Below are 19,030 nucleotides of genomic sequence, written 5' to 3'. Positions count from 1 at the left end.
GCTTTCCCCAGACAGACACCAACGCTCCATTACTTTGGATGCCGCTTAACAACGCGCCCATCCCCGACCCTCGGGCACTGTTTAAGATGAACAGGCACATGACTAATACTTCTGGCCAATATTATTTTTTGCACAGATTATGAAAAGGAACTTGAATGTTAGGTACATTTACATGAACCCAAAAGGGGTCATGATGCAAGACTCAACCGGGCAGGTCCTTACATGACTCACACATGCATTACTGCACAGCACATGCGTGAGGACATCAATGCATACACTTCCAAGCAGACACATACATGAGACCTCAGCACTCCCCAGGCCACCAGCACACGGCATTCTAATCAAGGCTACTGACGCTGAAGAGCTCTGATTAGAATATTAGAGAATGATCATTCCAAAGCATCCCCACTGGAACTCAGCTATTTGATAATCTGTTTCATTTCTAAGATCTCCTTTCAGATAAACTACACTTCATTTTAGCTTTGACTCCTGTGATTCTATAACTGTTTCTGAAAGTAAATTTTGATCCTTGGAAATATGCCTCCCCAAAAAGCTTCTCTATAACTTTAGATGTCTTAATTAATTCCAGTCCCTCATTTAGCAAGCTGAGTTAGCGACAGGAAGAACAGAAACAGTGCGCTGTGAAACTACAACTTTATCAGCAGCTTCACCAAAACTATACATTATTATCCAGAACTTCAAACTCCCTTCGTCTCTGCGCAGAACCCAGAGTTCTATTTTGTGTCACAGCAGAAAGGCCTGGACGTTCCAGCATTTCTCAACTGAACATTTCAAGACAGAGATGAACGGTTTTGTGTGAAAACCTTTGGACAGTCACGTGCCCTCACCTGCAGGACCCTGTGGTTTAAGCTCCAGCAACTAAGAAGTTTCTTTCTATACCAAGAGCCACCCGATTACAGCAATGATCAGGCCCCAGGCAGACAAGAGACTTCCCTCCTTGCACCTACCAGCGGGACAGACATTTCCCCAGAACAACTCACACACTCAACCAGGAACACTGACAAGCACCCGTATTTGCTGGCGCTGCAAATACAGGTGAGCAGCACACACCTCGGTGGAGTTCTCAGGAGCCGGAGTTTGGGGCAGCTAGTTGGGAGTAAAATGAAGCATGTTAGTTACAGCACGTGCATCTCATGGGCCGCGAAAAGTCCAGAGACCAACACTCAAGGACGAAACATGGAGGGCAAGATCAATGATGAGGCGACAGAGCTGCCACATCCACTGAAAGGGGCTTCAGCCACTGAGGGCAGGAGACACCCTCCCTTTTGAACTGAACTGAATGTGCTTGTGTTGGGAGAGACAACTGGCCTGAGATGGGAAAACAGATTTAAATTAAGGTAAGAAAAAAGTCTACCACTGATCAAGAAGGAAGTATGCCTTAAAAAAAAAACCAAAAACGATGTCAAAGGAAGAACTACTGCACATCTATGTTTTGTTCGTCCACAGAGAGGAAAAGTGATAGAGCGTATCCCCACAGAGGCTCAGGGAGGGGAGAAGTGTGTGCGTAATGACAACAGGGGCCTCAGGTGCAGCCCCCTCCCCGGAGTCCCGAGGCCCTTGCAAAGTCTGTACCACCACTCGCCCGTGACAAGCTTCTTCCGTGGGCAGGTGAGTCCTCCTGGGTCTCTCCTTTCCCCACATCCCGGCCCTGAATCAGAGGGTAAGACCCGAGGCTCCAGCTTAGGGACTGAAAAAGCCTCTCTGCTCCAGCAGCTCTGGGAGGAGACAGGAAGGCTCCTGGCTGCAGGGTTACCTGGCTGGTCACTCGCCCCTCCACGTACTTCCCTCAGGGCTCCAGGGCCTGGGGTCCCCGGAGCCACCCCCACCATTCCATGTAGACAGCCCACTCCTCTGACTGCCCCTCAACTTCATTACACCCAACCCATACCTGAGAGACAAGATGATGGCCCTGAGGAAAATGAAAGGCAATTGCAAGGGTGCACGTGGCAGCTAAAAAGTCCACAGTTTCACGTGGCAGCAGCACCACAAATCTGTCCCCCGGAGGGCACGTGCTTGGAGGAGGGACTGACATCAGATGTAACCGCCAGACCCCACCCTGGGCTGCCCGGGACCAAAGTCACGCACCGGGCACGGCTGGCTGCTTCAAGGTGCGGTCTGGGGCCATGGAACGAAGCCAAGGCTCACGCTGCAACTGAGTGACCTTGGCCTCCTTCGGCGGGACTCCAGCGACACAGCACACCTCCCGGGAGGCCAAAGCGTGGCTGTCAGGTGTGAGCCAGCACAGGTGCTGAAAGCACGAGGTGGGGAGGCTGGAAGCTGTGAAATCTGGCGGGGTCTCAACCCAGCTCAACACTTGATACCCCTTTTCATGGTTTGATCCCCAAGATAGAAAAAAATGCTCTTCATATAAGACTGTTATGTAACCTAATGATTTCTCTTTTTTTTTTTTTTTTCTATTTGCCAACAGGTAAAATGAAGTAAAGATACAGGGGCTCTCTTTAAGGACAAAGATTAAACTAATTTAAGAAGGACAAGGAGGCATAGGTGGGGAGTTGCTCACTGGATTCCGGACAGAAGAGCTTTCAGACCTGAGGGCAGCTCCACTAGCCTCAGGGAGAAAATTTCCCTCCGTCGTGCTTCGCTTCCTGTTGGGGTCGGGAAGCACAGAGTGGTAGCAAGGACTTGAGTGTGGTGAGGAAAATAAAACCAGAGCTCAGGCGTGTGTGTTTTCCAGATAATATAAACAATATCACGATCCAAGAACGCACTTTAACTCTATCCTTACATCCTGTATGCTTTAGGCTAAAGAATTAAAACTGTGCAAACACTCGTGCCCTCTGCTCTTAGTGCAAAAAGGACACATAAGAAAAAGTAGAACTAAAGCGACTTCCCATGCATTTTAGAGCAGTCAGAGATACAGATGGGAAAAGTACTATCTTTTACAATTGGTTTTGGCCACATTTCACCAACATATCCTTTATACTGATTCTGTATGATCAGAACAAAAGAATTATAGGCAGGGATTGACTGTAGGAAACTACAGAGCTATCCTCTTACTCCCTTGCCCATCAAAATAAAAGTTAAAGAAAAAGAAGATGACGGAACGGAAGGAAGTAGCGTGTCTTTTTAAAATTCTCTTGTCTGAGATCTCTTTGTCCAAAGAAGCATCTTGAATTCTTTCGGAACGTTCATGGGTAGTATATAGCTATTTCTTACACACTCAGAGATCAGTCGTTTCTGATATGTTTTATGATTGTACTGACACTCTATTGCCTCCCTCAACTGCTGTCATGTTAGTTTTCGTTTAATTTTTAGAATAAAAATTACAGTTACTGATCTTTTCCCTAGAACATTACAGAAAGACTTTTGAGACAACAGAAAATTTTTTGCTGCTTCAGGAATCACTATTTAAACAGAGGACAATTTTTTAACGCTATCCATTCAGGAAACAGAATAGAAAAACTGACAGCAGTGGACAGGTATCATGCGACCGTGGCCCATGCAGGCGCTGGCGCTCTGTGTGACCCTCAGGCAGTCACTGAACCTCTCTGGGCTTCCACTTCCTGACCTGTAGTTCAAGGAGACTTGAGCTTATTATTTAGGATTCCTTTCCAACTAAAACATTAAGTAATGCTTGGTATATTTTCAGTAAACTTCATTCCGTAAATATCTAACAGGCAAGTTCTCTAAATAATACAGCACAATAGGACATGAAATGATTTCAGGCATCGAAAAGGCCAAACCAAGCCTGGCGTATAATTTGGTAAAATAACCAATGGCCTTTACCAGCACTGCTTCCTATGAGGATTTCACCTGTATTTCTGGGAGGATAGGCTCTCTTATGGCAGTAAGCCACACTTTTGAAAAAGATAAGCATATTAATAAGCTATATATGTTCAAATCAGATAACAGCTACATAAATACAATATATATTATCCAAAGCAAAAGATAATTTTGGTAAAAGAATGAAATGATTTTCTCAACATATTTTTATTATCAAAGTAACTTTTTTTTTTTTTTTTTTTTTTTTACATGAAAGGTAATTCTCAGTGACCACATAGTAAGGGAGACTCTTCTGAGAAAATGAGTATTTCTACATTCCCCAGGTCTTGTCTTTCACCACCTCATCTCAGGATCGGTCACTATAATCAGATGCTGACACCTCCAGTCAAGGTGAAGTCTCCCCAAATGAACAGGTGACTGGCAGTGGTCCGATGCTGCCTGGTTTTGAACTTGGGAACCAACCATTGCCCTCTATTGCCTCTGCATATTTCTTCTTGGATCTTACGTCTTCTCAGCGCTTTTAGACAAGGTCAGCAAAATCAAACTTCACAGGAAAAAGATTTCAAATGACTGGCTTTGAAACAGAAATTCAAAATGAACCTCAAGGTACAGAATCCCAAGTGTCCTTCCCAGATGAGGCCACGAATCAGGTCATCGTAACTACGGCACTTGAGTAGTAACTAGATTCGTGCAGATAAGATGCTGAAACACTCGCTTTCTATACATAATGTACCTAACATTTTATCCGGGGATGGATTTCTACTACAAATGAAGGAAATTATACTTTGCCATTCTTAAAAAAAAACCCACAGACTTCTGAGGGTTCCTATTTGTGGTGTGTGTACAACGGCACATCCTCACATACGTCCATACCGTACGTACATACATATACACATCCGTTTCATGTGTGCCTGTTACAGGCCAACACAGAGCAGAGCCACTTAAAACACACTGTTTCCTGCTGCCATCAACATGAATCCTTCTCCCCTGGGCTTCTAGAATTTTCCTTTGAAATAAGATGTCTCCTTCCATGGGCCACCCCTAGCAGAGGTTAAATATAGTTCAAGAAATGAGACTGTACTATAGATCTAATTATCAGCACAGCAAAGAGAATTTACCATCTCCAATCCCCTGAATCAGCCTTCAGTTCCTTTCACCCACTCCATCTCAGAGAAGGGAAAAAATAAACAAACAGCGAATGGCCTCGCAAATATGTTTGCTGGGTCCTGGCCTTCATGAGCCTTTGAAAACCCACATTAAGAGAACAGAATGCCCGAAACAAAACTGAGCTAAAATAGAAGTTACCTAACGTTTTAGCAGGGCAATTTTAAATCTTCACATTTGCTAACACAATGCCGTTTACTAATGGCATTTGTTTTTAGAAACAAAGTAAGAAATACACATTATCTAGTTCCAACGATGAAGTTTCACCTGTATCTTATAGAACAAGATCACTGGAACCCAAAAGTAAAATTCATTTTCAAAAACCACATTCTGACTTGACTGAATTATACAACTTCTGTCATTATGGAATCATCTCAGCATTTAAAAAAAAAGGAAAAAAGAGAAAGAAAACAAAACTTCCCCAGATTCTGCAATAGCTCCTGTATGCTCCGACTTGAGCCCACTTGCTCTATGGCTGCCAGTGTCTAACAGTAAACAGCCCCGCTGCATTTATTGGCAATTACTGCTGAAGGTCACACATCAGCAGCGAGCCTAAATTCCAGGAAAAAAAGAAGCTCTTATGTAACTGCCGCCTGAATGTTGGCAGGTGCCCAACCCAGCAGTTCACAGCAATGTAAAAAAGTAGGACACCTCCACCCTGGGTTGGATGTCATGAGAACGCCCCCTTAAGGTGAAATTGAATAATTCTTGGGTTTCTCTTCTCTGTTTTCTACCCCCCCCCCCCCCCCCCCCCCCCCCCCCGCTCTGAATTTTACTGGCAGTGACCTCCTTTGCTTGCAGACGCAGTTCTCGGTGGCAGAAGCTGAGGACTCAATATATAGGCAGATACAGGCAGGCTGCTGCCACCCTAACAAGCGGTAACACCAATCCTCCCACTTGCTTTTTTGTTGCAATGCAAGGAGCTGAAGTTGCCAGCTGCCACCAGTGGCTCTGCAGAGGTCAGGGTTCCAAGCGACAGTGATTAAATGGGGATCATATCTCAAATAGGAAGAAGTGCAGCATGTCCACTGAGCTACCGCACACACTTTCTAAACACGCCCTCCTTTCCAAAGACGCACACGTGAAAATGAGGTAGGTTACCGTCCTGCCCACCGCCTCGGCCTGAAGTTGGAGTGCTGCATCAAAATCATCCCTTTGTTTAGTCCAGAAATTTACAGTTTAGAAAAGTGACGAACATGCTCACCTGCCAGTGGTCCTCAAGGTGTGACCTGACCTCCTAAGCTGTTACCTGACCTCCCTGCTCAGGTACAAGTCTCTAAGTTACATGGTCTCATGACCCCAAGTGCTTCACCTTCCTGTATTTCTCATGGTTGATGGCTGTCACTTAACATTAATTTGGATTATCATCTGTCACCTCCACAGAACCGTAAACTCCAGAAGGGCAGACACTGTGCCTATTTGGACCCAACTCCCCTAGTCAACGCGCCTGGGATGGAACAGGCACTCAGGTATTAGTCACATGAACGAATGTCTCAAGCAGCCATCAGTGTCTGTTTAAAGCCAAGAATGGGTAGATGAGGGAACTTTCTGGGCTGATAGAAACAGTCCCCATCTTGATTTGTGTGTGTCTATAGGTAACAATTCGTTGAGATACAAACTTAAGAATAAGCTGAATGGACACTAATGGAAGCAGCTCCCTACGCTTCTCCCCTCATTCGCCCTCTCCCTGCCCCCTAAGGAAAAGGTAAAATCAGGAGGTAAGGATGGAGACCCCGCCTATTTGCAAAAACTGATAATAATAATAATAAAGAAAAGAAAGAAAACCCTCCTTTTCCTGGTTTCAAATGAAATTTTACTCCAGAAGACAGCTGGGAAGGCTCCCACCATGCACTTTTCTTGCAGGGACTCTGATTCTGTCCTCACTTCACCCTCTTTTCTCAGAGCACAGACAGAGTCTCGGACGATGCTTTGCTTTTTTTCCAAGCCGTTCACTGCACATCTCCTCTCTCACGATGCTCAACAGGCCTTTGTCACTGAAGAGTGGTGGTCCTTCCCCAATCCAGGGACCATGGCTCTCCAGATATGCCGTACCCTGCTCAGGGGCTATTCCCCAGCACGTTTCAAGGTTGAAGTGCTGGTTTGCAATTTAGGTGGGAGGCCTTGCCCGTACCATGGGCCAGCGTGAACTCTCATTAAGTTTCTTAATGGAGTTTCTGCAGAACTCCAGCTGTGGGTTGCCGGTTTTCACCCACACACATGGACAAAAGGCTTGGTGGGAGAGAAACCTCAGGAGCTGCGGTTGTTTCCAGAACAGACATGGATAATAAAGGCCAATCAGGCATGTCTGCTTAGAGGGCCAGATCCGACAGGCTGAGGACCTGGGGACACTGTTGGTGCTCCAGGGCTCTGTGGGTTGCCAGGGATAACAACGGAGAGGGGATCCACAGTTGCTTCCTCAGGGAATTTTCAAAGAATCCAAGTGGCTGCCAGAACATTCTTCTTTTATAAACAGACAGTATTCTATTTCCTAGTGGATAATTATAAACACACCTGCTCCAACTGTGGAATCTTTCCATAAGCGAGCAGTAAACTCCCAGCCAGGAGACCCAAGTTCTATCTTGAGCAAAGCAAACACATCAAATGATTACTATGCTGCAAAACAGTATATTAATAACACTGCAGACTCCGATTAGGGAAGGTTTTCCTTTCCTGGCTTAATTTGTCTTTAAGCAAATAGAAACTCAACCTCAATATTTCAGAGGAAAAATTCAAATTAGAGAGGCATTTACAACTCTAGGGAGAAACAAGAGTGTCGAAGGGTGCCAATATGAAAATTCAGCATGAGACGTTCTGCTGGCATACAAATAACCCGGAAGAGAGAAGACCAAACAGGAAGGAGCAAAAATCACTGTAGTTAAAGTAGTTAAACCCCTGTACAACCTTTTGTTTTTCTCACTCTCTATCCATCCCAAAGAAGCACGGACTCCTCACCTGTTCATGCTGACCGATTTAAGGAAAAGTCTGCACTTACAGAATCTACCACGGCTGAACAGTAAGCGCTCCAGGCCAGCAGCTGAGCCAGCAGTACTAGTTCTGCTTTAGCCGCGATCTACCTGTGTGAGCTAGCACCACTCACTTAACCTCTCTGAGCTCCATGCCTGAGGGAACTGGACCAAATTCATAACCGCTCGTGTCGCTTTCAGTTTTAAGTCTGTGATTCAAACTCTCCTTAGGTACACCTGAACCACCTCTTAGTATTTCTGAAATTATGGGGGTAGATATTAGAGCAGGCCTCATATTCTATTTGGTAGCTCTATCCCACCAAAATAAGGTATTAATCGTTCTACCAAAAGAATGAACAGATACTTAAAGAAGTAGACCAGAAAATTCATTTTTAAAAGTCAGATAAAAGTGTTTTCCAGTCTGCTTCAATTTACTAAGCAATTAAACTCCCTCAATTATATGCATTAATTCCCCTCATTAATCCTTTCTATTATCATTTACCAAACATGTATCACATCCTACAGATATGGCAAGAAATGTTGAAAAATATTCATAGGAGAGAAAATATTTAAGATACCCTCAAATCCCACACACAATGGCCACTCATCAGTCTCCCGGGTCATTCTGGGTAAATGAAACTAATTTGATACATAAGTATAGAAACCATCAGATGACATTTCAATTTCTTGATCTCTAGTTGGTTTTTCTAGAAGAGAACCCAGGGATATTGTACATTCCTAATCCCACCACAAGCCAGCAGCTGGCAAATCTCAACCAGGGCTGTGGAATTTGCACGGCACTTTGACAAAATTTTATATGACCCCTCACACTTAACACTTCCAACATGTAGGCCAAGAGAGCAGTGGTTTGGTTTTTCTTTGACTACTTTCACACTATACCAATGTAGTTATTTCTTTTTGCATGGGTGCTTCACATATGGACAGAAAAGCTCCTCAGGTAATATCAACACTCAGTTTCAGAGGTATGTTACTAGCCAGTGTCAACCACAAATTCAGTTGAGATTCTAGACAGTGAAGGATTGACATCTTATCACAGCTTAGGAAATCTTTATCTAGACTCAGATGGGATCTCCAAAGACAAATGGCAAACAAACTCATGGGAAATGCTAACACAAACACAAAGGACTCGACTCACTCCCAGAGGCAACACTACACAAAGTCAGATACTAGACGCTGCAGAGACTAGGGGACAGATCACAGAGTTCACTGGCAGAGGGTCATGGAAACATCACCATGGGACACTTAAAAAAAAAATGAAATTAGGACCTCTGCATTTTCCAATTCATCAATGGAAATCAGCTGGAAAAGAAAAAGGGGGGGGGAGAAAAAGAAGGAAGTGTTAGAAAAGGAAATACGAGCGAGCTAAGTGTTAGAAACTTTGTCATTGTATTCTTATCACTGACTCAGGTTGAAGCATCATGACCATCTTAAGAGGCGCAGGCGTTCTCGACACCGGCGCACCTCACCCTGACATCTGCTCTGCAATGCTCTGCTCCGGAACAAACGGGCAGGGTGCTGCCACCCTTTGTTCACATGCCAGGTATCAAACCTCGCAGGTCACTTAACCAAGAGCCCAGGACAGCACCTTTGCACTCTCTTGTAGCGAGAACCCTTGAACTGAGCTGTGGGCAAGGGCAAGTTCCCCAATCAAGAACCATGTCCTTTCAGAAGAGGATGGCAAGGAGTAGAGTCAAAGGCTAAACACTGATCAACTCAGCTTAGGACAAAATTCTTTCTTTGGACTCATCTTCCCATTCAGTGGGGGAGGCGGGAGTCTGCGGTCCAAATTATCACTGGACTAAATCAGATCCAACTTCAATTTAAGTAGTAAGACCAACATATACCAAGCCAGAAGCTCCGAATCCTGATATTGTTGACGATTAAAGAGAACAGATTTCCGCTAAGGTGATTAGTGCCTACCCAAGTGATAGTAGTAACAAGTAAATGATTTATTAGCATCAAGTTCAAGAAAAAGAAAAAACAAAAGCACTAATCACCATTATGCTTGTTTGATGATAGATGGATGATCCACAAAATGTACTAAATATTATGTTTCATTAACATTTAGTACATTTTGCAAATTTAAACTCCTATTAGCAACACTGGTAGCTGGAAATGTTAATAGTTTATTCACCTAGAGAAAAGAAGCACCGGTAATTAACAGGGGACTGACAATTCGTATGAAATGAAAACCCTGATGTTACTTAAGGTCAAAAACTCTCTAGTAGTATAACAGCTACTATTATTCAGAAGAAAAAAATGGACTTTAAATAAATTGTCAGCCTTTCACATTAATTGTTGGCCTCTGAATTTCTTTCCAAATCCCTGTGACTAGTAACTTAAATAAAAAGTAGCTTAATAAAAATCCTACAGTAGATTACAGAGTGGCCAGTATATAAAATAATTACGCTTTCCTTTCAAGCAGGGTCTAAGAGCTTAAAGATGTTCTACGAGTTATAGAGAGATTCAGGTTAAATTTTAGAGATATTTAGCTACGGGAGGTTATTTTTTTTAATGGTTTAATCTGTAAATTAAAAGCAGAGTTCAGTAGGCACTGCACACACAGAGTGGTTGCAAAGTCCTGATTTTAAAGTTGATTAACTTTGAATACATTGGACAGAAAAACACAAGAATCACACAAAAATGTATCCCATCGTTATTTTGGTGATCCTTTGAAATATTCCTTTATTTTATATTTACCACTCTTTGGGAAATATGGCTGGTCCTTTGCATTTTAGAGACACAATAGTAAAAGAGGACTTATTTAATTCCTAAATGATCATGATTAAATTCTGTGACCATCTTCTTTGTCCAGCCCTTACCTTTCCATCATATGTCATAGTTCTTGGATGGGCACATCTCAGGCAATGAACCAAGACAAGTGGACTGACCACTGGCTTCTCACGGATCTGACTCCTAGGGCCTGACGCAAACCACAGGTGATACCAGAGCCCAGTGGACCAGATCCATGACCATGAAGGCTCAGGAGAGGGCAGGGAGGAGAACAGCCCTGGATGTCCCACGAGGGTGTTAGTCATGGGACAAGTTCCACTTAAGAAGCAACTAATAGAAAAATGGCGCCAAGAAGACAGAAACGGCATTCACGCTTGCCCTTGTGTCCCAAGCACGCAGTCCAAAGGACACCTCATTTGTTTTATTGACTAATGCCCACGGGTTCGCCTAAGAAAGGTTATTGCTTTGGGTCTGGGTTCCTTCCACCCTTGAAAGAGTCAGGCTGTCCCACACGTCACGCTTCTTTAGTCAAACAGGGCAGCCAACACACCGTCAAAGGCATTTTCCAAAAGCCTTCATGAAACTGGACAGAGTGGATACCAGCAACCAGACTGGAAGAAACAGAAATCATTTAACAGCCCCCACCCCCTTTTAAAGCGAATGGTTAAGGAGCCTTTTCCAGCAGTCGGAGCCTGGGGCCAGAAGCTTGGCACACACGTGCTGCCGGTCAGGAGCTGCTGACGAGCACGGGTTTCCAGAAGGACTTCCTCGGTGGCAGAGCATTTCCCATACTTGCTTATAGTACTTTCACTCTCAACAAGGGGGATGACAGCTCCAATCAGACTGGAGAGAAATGTCATCCTGCCTCCCAGCCTCTATCTGCTAGGGTATGACTCATCTCTTCACCAGCTGAAAAGGGATTTGAGCTACAGCCTAAGAACCTCTTCTCAACTCTGATAACTCTTTGATAGTGACCTCCATCTGCTGCCCTCTTGAAGCCCTAGCTCCGTCACTCTCCATGAGCTTTCTCACAGGCAGTGGTACAACATCTCAGGTCTGCTGTCTCCCGGAGGCCCTGACGGTGTTCTCCCTGTTGGCACTACTGGGTAGTGAAAGGGAGCAGGGAAGCACACCTCTACACGGCCCCAAAGACCCCGGTGTACTTTTCTGTTCGGCAGCAAACACTCGACCAACTCCTAGTACTTCTACTTTCCATGTTATAAAAAGAAAAACTTCAGAGAAATAAAAGTATAATCACAACTTGAAAAATTCACTGGAGCTGAGACACAGAGTTTACCTTAAGCACCTTGGGTATAGAAAGAAACAGATATTCTCAAGAAGAGAAAATTGTGGTCTCCACATTTTAAAATCAAGTTCTCTGCCCCAGAGGTGCTAATATATTCACAGCTGGTTAAGGTCCCTTTGGTGGAATTTATTGTATTACGGAGAGTGAATTTCTATAACTAGAGTCATATTTTTAAAACATTTCTTAAATCTCACCTTAAGAAAAATAAACATCTTGTGGAATAAATGGTTATTACTTACTTATTCGCTACGTGTATTCTCTATTACTGCCCACCCCCCGCCTTGTTTTAGTGCAAGACCTACCTAGCTGTCTACACAGGTGTTGTACGGACTGGTCATCTCATTACTTCCCACTTGTACCAGTGTTCTTTGCTTTTATATTTATGAACTCTTTTCTGGCAGGTTTCCTACACAAAATTCCTCCTGAGTTATAAACACTTATTTTCTAATTAAGCGACACTTATTCCAGTTTTAATTTATACATTGTACAAATTTAGAGTGACGTTTAAAAGCCTTGGGTTTGGGGGCAGTGGAGAAATGTATACCACAAAAAGGACTGCATACCTTTCTGTTTTATTTTTTCTTATCCAAAGACCCTCACACATTAAATTGCTCTAATATTAATGACAGATGTTGCTTAGGTTAGAAAGCAAGATTCTGACACACTTTTACACTTGCAAAAATCTGGCTGTCACCATCCCTTTTGATGAGGACGACTGTGATTTAATTACCAAGGCTTCTTCACAGAGATGAATGAGTTACTGTGTATTTGACAAGTCAGTGATATCAGCACATTTACATGCTAGGAAAATGCTGACAGAAGTGGCTTGAAGACAATGAACATTATTACCTTCAAATGAAGACTGGTGAGATTTAAACTCAGGCCCATGCTTTTTTGCTGGGGGCAGAAAGGAAGAGCAATGGGGCTCTTTTTACCCCACTTGGACCAAAATCGGGGGTGTGAGGGCTGTTCTCTGTACATCATTGCTCACTGCATGTGCTAAGAAGTCTCATGTCCTAGGGATGGTCCATTTCCCAATCTCAACTAGAAAAGGTGACATGTTTGTCCGTCTTCATTCCAGTTAGAACTGGAGGCAGTTTCTTCATACACTGGAAGGACTGTGTAACATCTCACCAGAAAGAAGCAAGTAAACCCACAGGTATGCTTAGCTGGAACCCAAAGTTCAGGAACACACACCTTGATACACAAGAGGCATTTGCATTCTCATTGGGAATTTAAACATATGGAAAATCTTGCTGTTTTTCTGATTATAGATTGTATGGCAAGCAGCCTGTAAGAGACAACTACGTATATATGGCTTTAAGGAGACAGTCATATGATTTAGCTACCTTCAGGGCAGGATGAATAGCTTTAAAAAGAAAAAAAATTTAACCCCTTCAGTGAATATGCCTGAACTAAGGTGGATTTCTAACGGCTCCCACTCCACTTCAATTTAATAGCAAAACCTAGTTTTAACATGAAAATAAAATGCAGTACCTTTTCTCCGTAGCCTCTATCTTTGGTCATCATTTCTCTGAGGGTCTGTAGGACCTTAATGCAGAGTTTCTCCTCATTCTCCTCTAGCAGCTGTTTAGTGTGCTTTATTAACCTGAATGGAGGGGAAAACCACGGATTACAGCCCTGAAACGATCTTTAAATTAAAAAAAAAAAACACACTTGACAATCAACTTATTGTAACTAGTCATTTAATGAACAAATATTTACCAAGGGCTCCCAGGTTAAACAGGCTTCCGGGCCTTCCCTGCACTAAGAGCAGCCCGTTGGTGTCTCAATAGTGACACCTGCTGGTCGGTAACAGCAAACAGGCTCCCTGGCCACGGGTCGGCCCCACATAGTGGAGAAATGAGATAGAGGATGGAGAACAGACAGGGGCTCCCTCAAACCAGCTCATTTAGGAAGTGCAGCTATTTATCCACTGAGGATTGTCAGTAATGTGGCTAAAATATGCCAGGGGTGTAAAAAAACCTCAGGAGTATGATGGTTGCAGCAAACACACTGTTCTCTTGATCCAGTCTTATTCTTTGAGGGGCCCAGAAAAATAAGAAACTCAGGCAGAGCCCATGCTCAAGCTAGACAACCAACCAAACTTTGGGTGAAAATCAGATGGAGATTTCTGGTGACGGAACCAATCGTTTCTTCTAGATTTTGCCCCAAGGCACAAACTAACCAACTACAAAGCTGTTAGGAAAAGACTGTGAGGCCCTGGTAGGTGAGAGCTTTTTGAGGGCACAAAGGCCGTGGCTTGTTGAGTCTGTACGGCAGCTCATGGTGGGCACCCTATCCACACGTGTTGAATGGAGATGAACAAATGGGCATGCAGTTCAAAGGAGAAATTTTCACCAAAACAAGTGTCAGTAAGTAGGACTGAACCTACACACTTACTTTGGGAAGGTCAGAACAGATCCCTAGCACGGGACCTTGTACTCATCAAAGTCAAAACTCAGGCCAGCCCCTCCTTCTTCAGGAACCAGTGCTGTGTCTGGCCAGTGGGATTCTGCCCCTGAGCTCCGCAGAGAAAAGGGCTGCTTACTTGCAAATGAAGCCACCGCTTTCACACTTTCTTCTGGCATCTGTGTTCTCCGGGAAGAGCAGCTCAGGCCTGTGGAGGACGTCCACCAGCACAGATAACTCGGCCTGCACCAGTGGCCTGAGACGGTCCTCCAGGGCAGAGACGATGTCCTGGAATGGAAGCACAGCCTTGGTGAGCAGCTTGGGCCACAGCTGACTGCAGGAGGGTGAGAACATTCATTTCTGACCTAAAGCATGACCACAGACGAGACTGGGTTAGACTAACCTTAGCACCGTCTGGTATTTGCCTCAAATTATTAGACATTGCCCAACGGTTACCTGAAGCATTAGGCCCTGACACAGAAAACAAAGTGATAACAAGTCATCATTCCCACCCACCCTGTGAGATGGTCCTTATGCTACTTAAGGGATCATTCCACATATTTTAAAATATGATGCAAAAAGGACGTTCGACAACATGGAAAGGTGTCTACAATATGAGTGCAAAAAATGGTCAAACAATAGTATGGACTATATGATCCGCTTCTTATAAACGACATTAATATCTCAAGGATATGCAGCAAACATTATTAAAACATCATTCGTGGTTTTCTCTGGGTGGCGGAACTACGGGTGAGTCTAGTTTTCTTCTATGTATCGGTTCTTGTGAGTATTGTCAAATTACTTCCAATGAGCATGAATTATTCACATAATAAAAAGTCATATAAAAACGAGAACACAAATGAATGAACATGCTGTATCAACATGCTAAATACATGTACCCTGAGAGCATGATGGTCTTCAAATGCAAAACACATAGCTGTAGGAAAGGAAAACAGAGAGAAGTTGAAAGAGCAGCAAAACCAACACAACAAACACCGTATAAAGGCAAATGGCAGAAAACAGATGAGAAATTATCTTCAAAAGATGCTCAAGTCTGCTGTCTGGCTTGCTAACTCAGAACCAAGGCATCGGCATGCTGGCTAAGAAGAACAGAACGCAGCCTACTGGATAAGGAGGAGCCGTTAACCAAGGAGATCTGCATGGAAAGGGCCACTTGAATTGCATTCGTCTCAACTGGGGACCCAAATTTCATAGGCCGAAAATTCATAAAGAATTGGGTGATCCAGACCACCCAATTTCTGGTGATCCAGAAACTAAAACTAAAACTTGTCAATACAAGTTTACTTAATCTTAGATTTAACAAAATCTGTAATCACGCAATAATATTTAGGATGCATTAAAGAATGCGTGAATGAATCAAACTATTTCTTGCGGGGAGGCGGGGGGACAATTTTCCCAAAAAGTTTGTACGAGTACATTGCCACATCCCTTAATTCAGAGTGACTTGCACACCGCTGTCAAAAAGAGGGCCGCTTTGGCAAAATTCTCTCAGGGTTTTGTCAGTTTCCCTACCAGTTTCCTCTTAGAAAGCACCCAATCTCCCCTTCTTCAAGAGTTACTGGTCCTAACTCTGGCAAAATGTTACTTGCCTCCAGCATCTGCTTGAGATTGAAGGAGTTCTTCGGCTTCACGTTCATGAAATCTTGCATCTTTTGCCAGGTTTGAACTTCACATTGCAATTGATTTGCATTGTATTGTCAAATGTATAACATTCGGCAATCAGGGAAAGACCAACAAACAAGGATGGAGAAGCGATGGGCAGAGGGAGATGCCAGTGTTAAGTGAGGGGGTATGTCTGAATGGGGGTTAATTATATAAGCGCGTCCTTTGCAACTTAATGTTCTCACATTATGACAACTTTTGCTGTTCTGGGCAATCTCGTAACTCCAGGGACTCAGACAGACAATAATTCATTAGATAACGAGGATCCATTTAGCCACTGGCCAAGTCTTTAAAACAAGCACTACCTAAACTTATGTATTTTATTCTATTCCCCAAGAGTATGCATAATAGATCTAAGAAGAGCCCTGGTATGTTTCTGCAGCCACGGATAATTTATTTAGTTTGAGCAGGAGAAAATACGGTGTGTTCATACAGTTATGAGTCTACAATACAATAACTTTCCTCTTTCTAAAACATAGTGGGGTCAGGAAGCACTCCATGAGGAACCAAATTACCTTTGTTTAAGAAGCGGTTCTGTCGCAACAAGGCTGAAATTCTTCCCTTGACCTGCGAAGCGCTGCCCACCTCCCCAGCTCCACGGGTTCTGGCCACACTAACCTTCCTGTGGTCTTTGTACACACATGCTCTCTCCTTCCCTTCCACTCCATTCTTTAAGTAAGTCCTACGGTTTCCTGGTCTCGGTTCCAATGCTACTTCCTCAGCAATGCCTTCCTTGACCACCAGCCCCAGTTCCAGGCAAGATTAACGTCCTCATCAGTGCCTTTCGTAGCACTACTCATTCCTCTGCAGTGTTTGCCCCTCCTGCCATTTTACTTTTATCTGTGTGATTAGTTGATTAATGTTTGTCTCCCTTCCAACACTTGAGAGTCTACGAGGGTTAAGGTTACTTCTGGTTTTGGTCATTGTATCCCCCGTGCCTAGGGTGGGGTTGATGAATGAAACAGTGAACTCATTCGTCTTTAGGTAACTTATGTAACCTTCAGAGGTTCATTTACTTCACCAAATGATAATAATTATTACAGTCATAACAATAATAATAGTAATAATAATTAGAAGAGCAGCTCACTGATCAAGTGCTCACTGCATGCCAGGCTCTGTTCTGTGTGCTTTATGTGTATTGTATTTTCCAAAGATGGCCATCACAGTATGAACTATCTTGCACGCTCTTCTTACAATGAGTCACTGACATACCTTCCATCACATGGGGGTCCATGTCCTCTCCCCTTGAACCTAAATGGACATATGTCACTGCCTTGACCAAGAGAATATGACAGAAGGGGTGCTATGTGATTTCTGAAGCCAGGTCATTAAGGCAAAGCAGCTTTTACTTATCTCTCTCAAGAGAGACTTATTTTGGAACCCAGCTGCCATGTTGTGAGGAAGCCCAGACCACATGGGGAGACAATGTGTAGATATTTTAGGTGACAGCTGAGGTCCCAGCTGACAATCAGTATCAACTGCCCAACATGTGAGTGAGAGAGATTTCAAGATGAGTCCAAACAGAACCACCATCTGATTGCAACTGCATGAAAGGACTCGAGGAAGAAACACCTCACTGAGCCCAGTAACCTCCAACACTAAAAGAGCATAAAACAATCGCTGTTGTCCTTTGTTAGGCAGGCAAAGATAACCGCAACATCTTGACTCTCTTAATCTTCATATCAACCCCGTGACGTAGGCGTTACTATTATACTATTTTACAAGTTAGGAAACTGGAGAAGTTAAGTAACTTTCCCAAGGTTATGCACTTCTAAGCAGCAGAGCCACAATTTGAACCCAGGCACTGTCCTGAGATCACGCTCTTCACGACTGCACCATTGCACTGAGCTCATCTGAAGGATCTGTGATTCTCCAACTGTGGTCCAGGTACCATCTGTGAGAAAATCACCTGGGGTGCTTGTGCAAAGGAAGATGTTAATATTAAGATGTATGTTTAGGTGTTTAACATCATCTAATTCTCACTACTCTCCCTTTTAACAGAGGGAGAGCACATTTCTTCATAGGTACTAAGAAAAAAAAAAGAGTATATCCTAGCTAGAATTTAATAACACTTTTATTTTCATTTCGCTCATTTTGATATAAAACTCCTCTCTCAAGTCATGATTACACTTGTTTACCTACTAATTCAAGAGGCTAAAATCCCAAGGTGATGAACAAAAAGGAGCTGTTATGCCCTTATTCTAAGCATCTTCTTCTAACACTGATGTACTCCTTCCTAATAAGAGAGGAGGGACTTCTTCATAAAGAGATCTGTAAATCAGTGAATAACCTCTAAAGACCATGACTTTGTCAGGAGCTTTTCTGGTCCCAAGTAGCTCTGCACTCCTAGCCCCACAAACATCATTGCATTTGACTGTCCACTCACCATACTGTGGCCAACCCTGGATTTTCTCTGGCTTCAGGAAGCACTTCTGTGTGGGGAGCCGTCTTAGGCCAGGTTAAGGATCGCTTCTGTCAGCACCGGGCATTACCTGCAATCGCTCGATGATATTCCGGTAGTCTCTGGAAGCTGCCAGGACAGAGTCTCTGCGAGCTGCATTGCGGGCCGTCAGCCGCCAGTTCATGGCAGTTTTCTGCACGATGTTGTGGGACTTGAGGAAGAGGTTGTTGACCTGGCTGTCCAGGTCCACAGGGATGGCAATGGCCCGGCTCTTGGCTGTACAGGAGAAAGGGGACTCGTGAGCCTACAACGTTGATGGGAGACACCCTAGAGACAGACAACTCCCCCCCACCATCCAGCAGGCAGATGTTTCCACGCCTATAACATGAGTGCGGACATGCAGTAGCTCAACTGAACTTCATAATCTGTTAGGTCGGGTTTTCCAATGTGAATTCGGAGGGGCAGCAGCTCTGAGAGAATTTATAATGCTCCAAGGTCAGACAGTTCAGGTAACTCAAAGTCAAAGTTCAAGGGGCTTCCACAATGAATAGCTTCTTAGGGTCTCAGATGTGTTCAGACATT

General features: G+C 43.8%; 1 protein-coding gene across 6 annotated transcripts in view; it reads right to left on the bottom strand.

The window, feature by feature from the left end:
• The window catches only part of ITPR1 (inositol 1,4,5-trisphosphate receptor type 1), a 318,999-nt gene that overhangs the window by 109,468 nt on the left and 190,501 nt on the right, over positions 1–19,030 (bottom strand). For 5 of the 6 annotated variants that reach the window (XM_027121453.1, XM_027121455.1, XM_027121457.1 and 2 more), the window contains 3 exons: positions 18,540–18,724; positions 14,504–14,652; positions 13,450–13,561 (listed from right to left, as the gene is read on the bottom strand). In XM_027121453.1, the coding sequence (XP_026977254.1) occupies positions 13,450–13,561; positions 14,504–14,652; positions 18,540–18,724 (446 nt within the window). Of the gene's footprint in view, positions 1–1,071; positions 1,108–9,179; positions 9,213–13,449; positions 13,562–14,503; positions 14,653–18,539; positions 18,725–19,030 lie in introns of all 6 variants that reach the window. The other variant, XM_027121458.1, reaches the window with a different exon arrangement.

This window comes from Aethalodelphis obliquidens, unplaced genomic scaffold (assembly GCF_003676395.1).
Source record: "Aethalodelphis obliquidens isolate GAN/ISIS:26980383/991018 unplaced genomic scaffold, ASM367639v1 scaffold22, whole genome shotgun sequence".
NCBI classification, from domain to species: domain Eukaryota; kingdom Metazoa; phylum Chordata; class Mammalia; order Artiodactyla; family Delphinidae; genus Aethalodelphis; species Aethalodelphis obliquidens.
The sequence above is the reverse complement of the archived record's forward strand: the minus strand, read 5'-3'. Positions and strand labels throughout refer to the sequence as shown.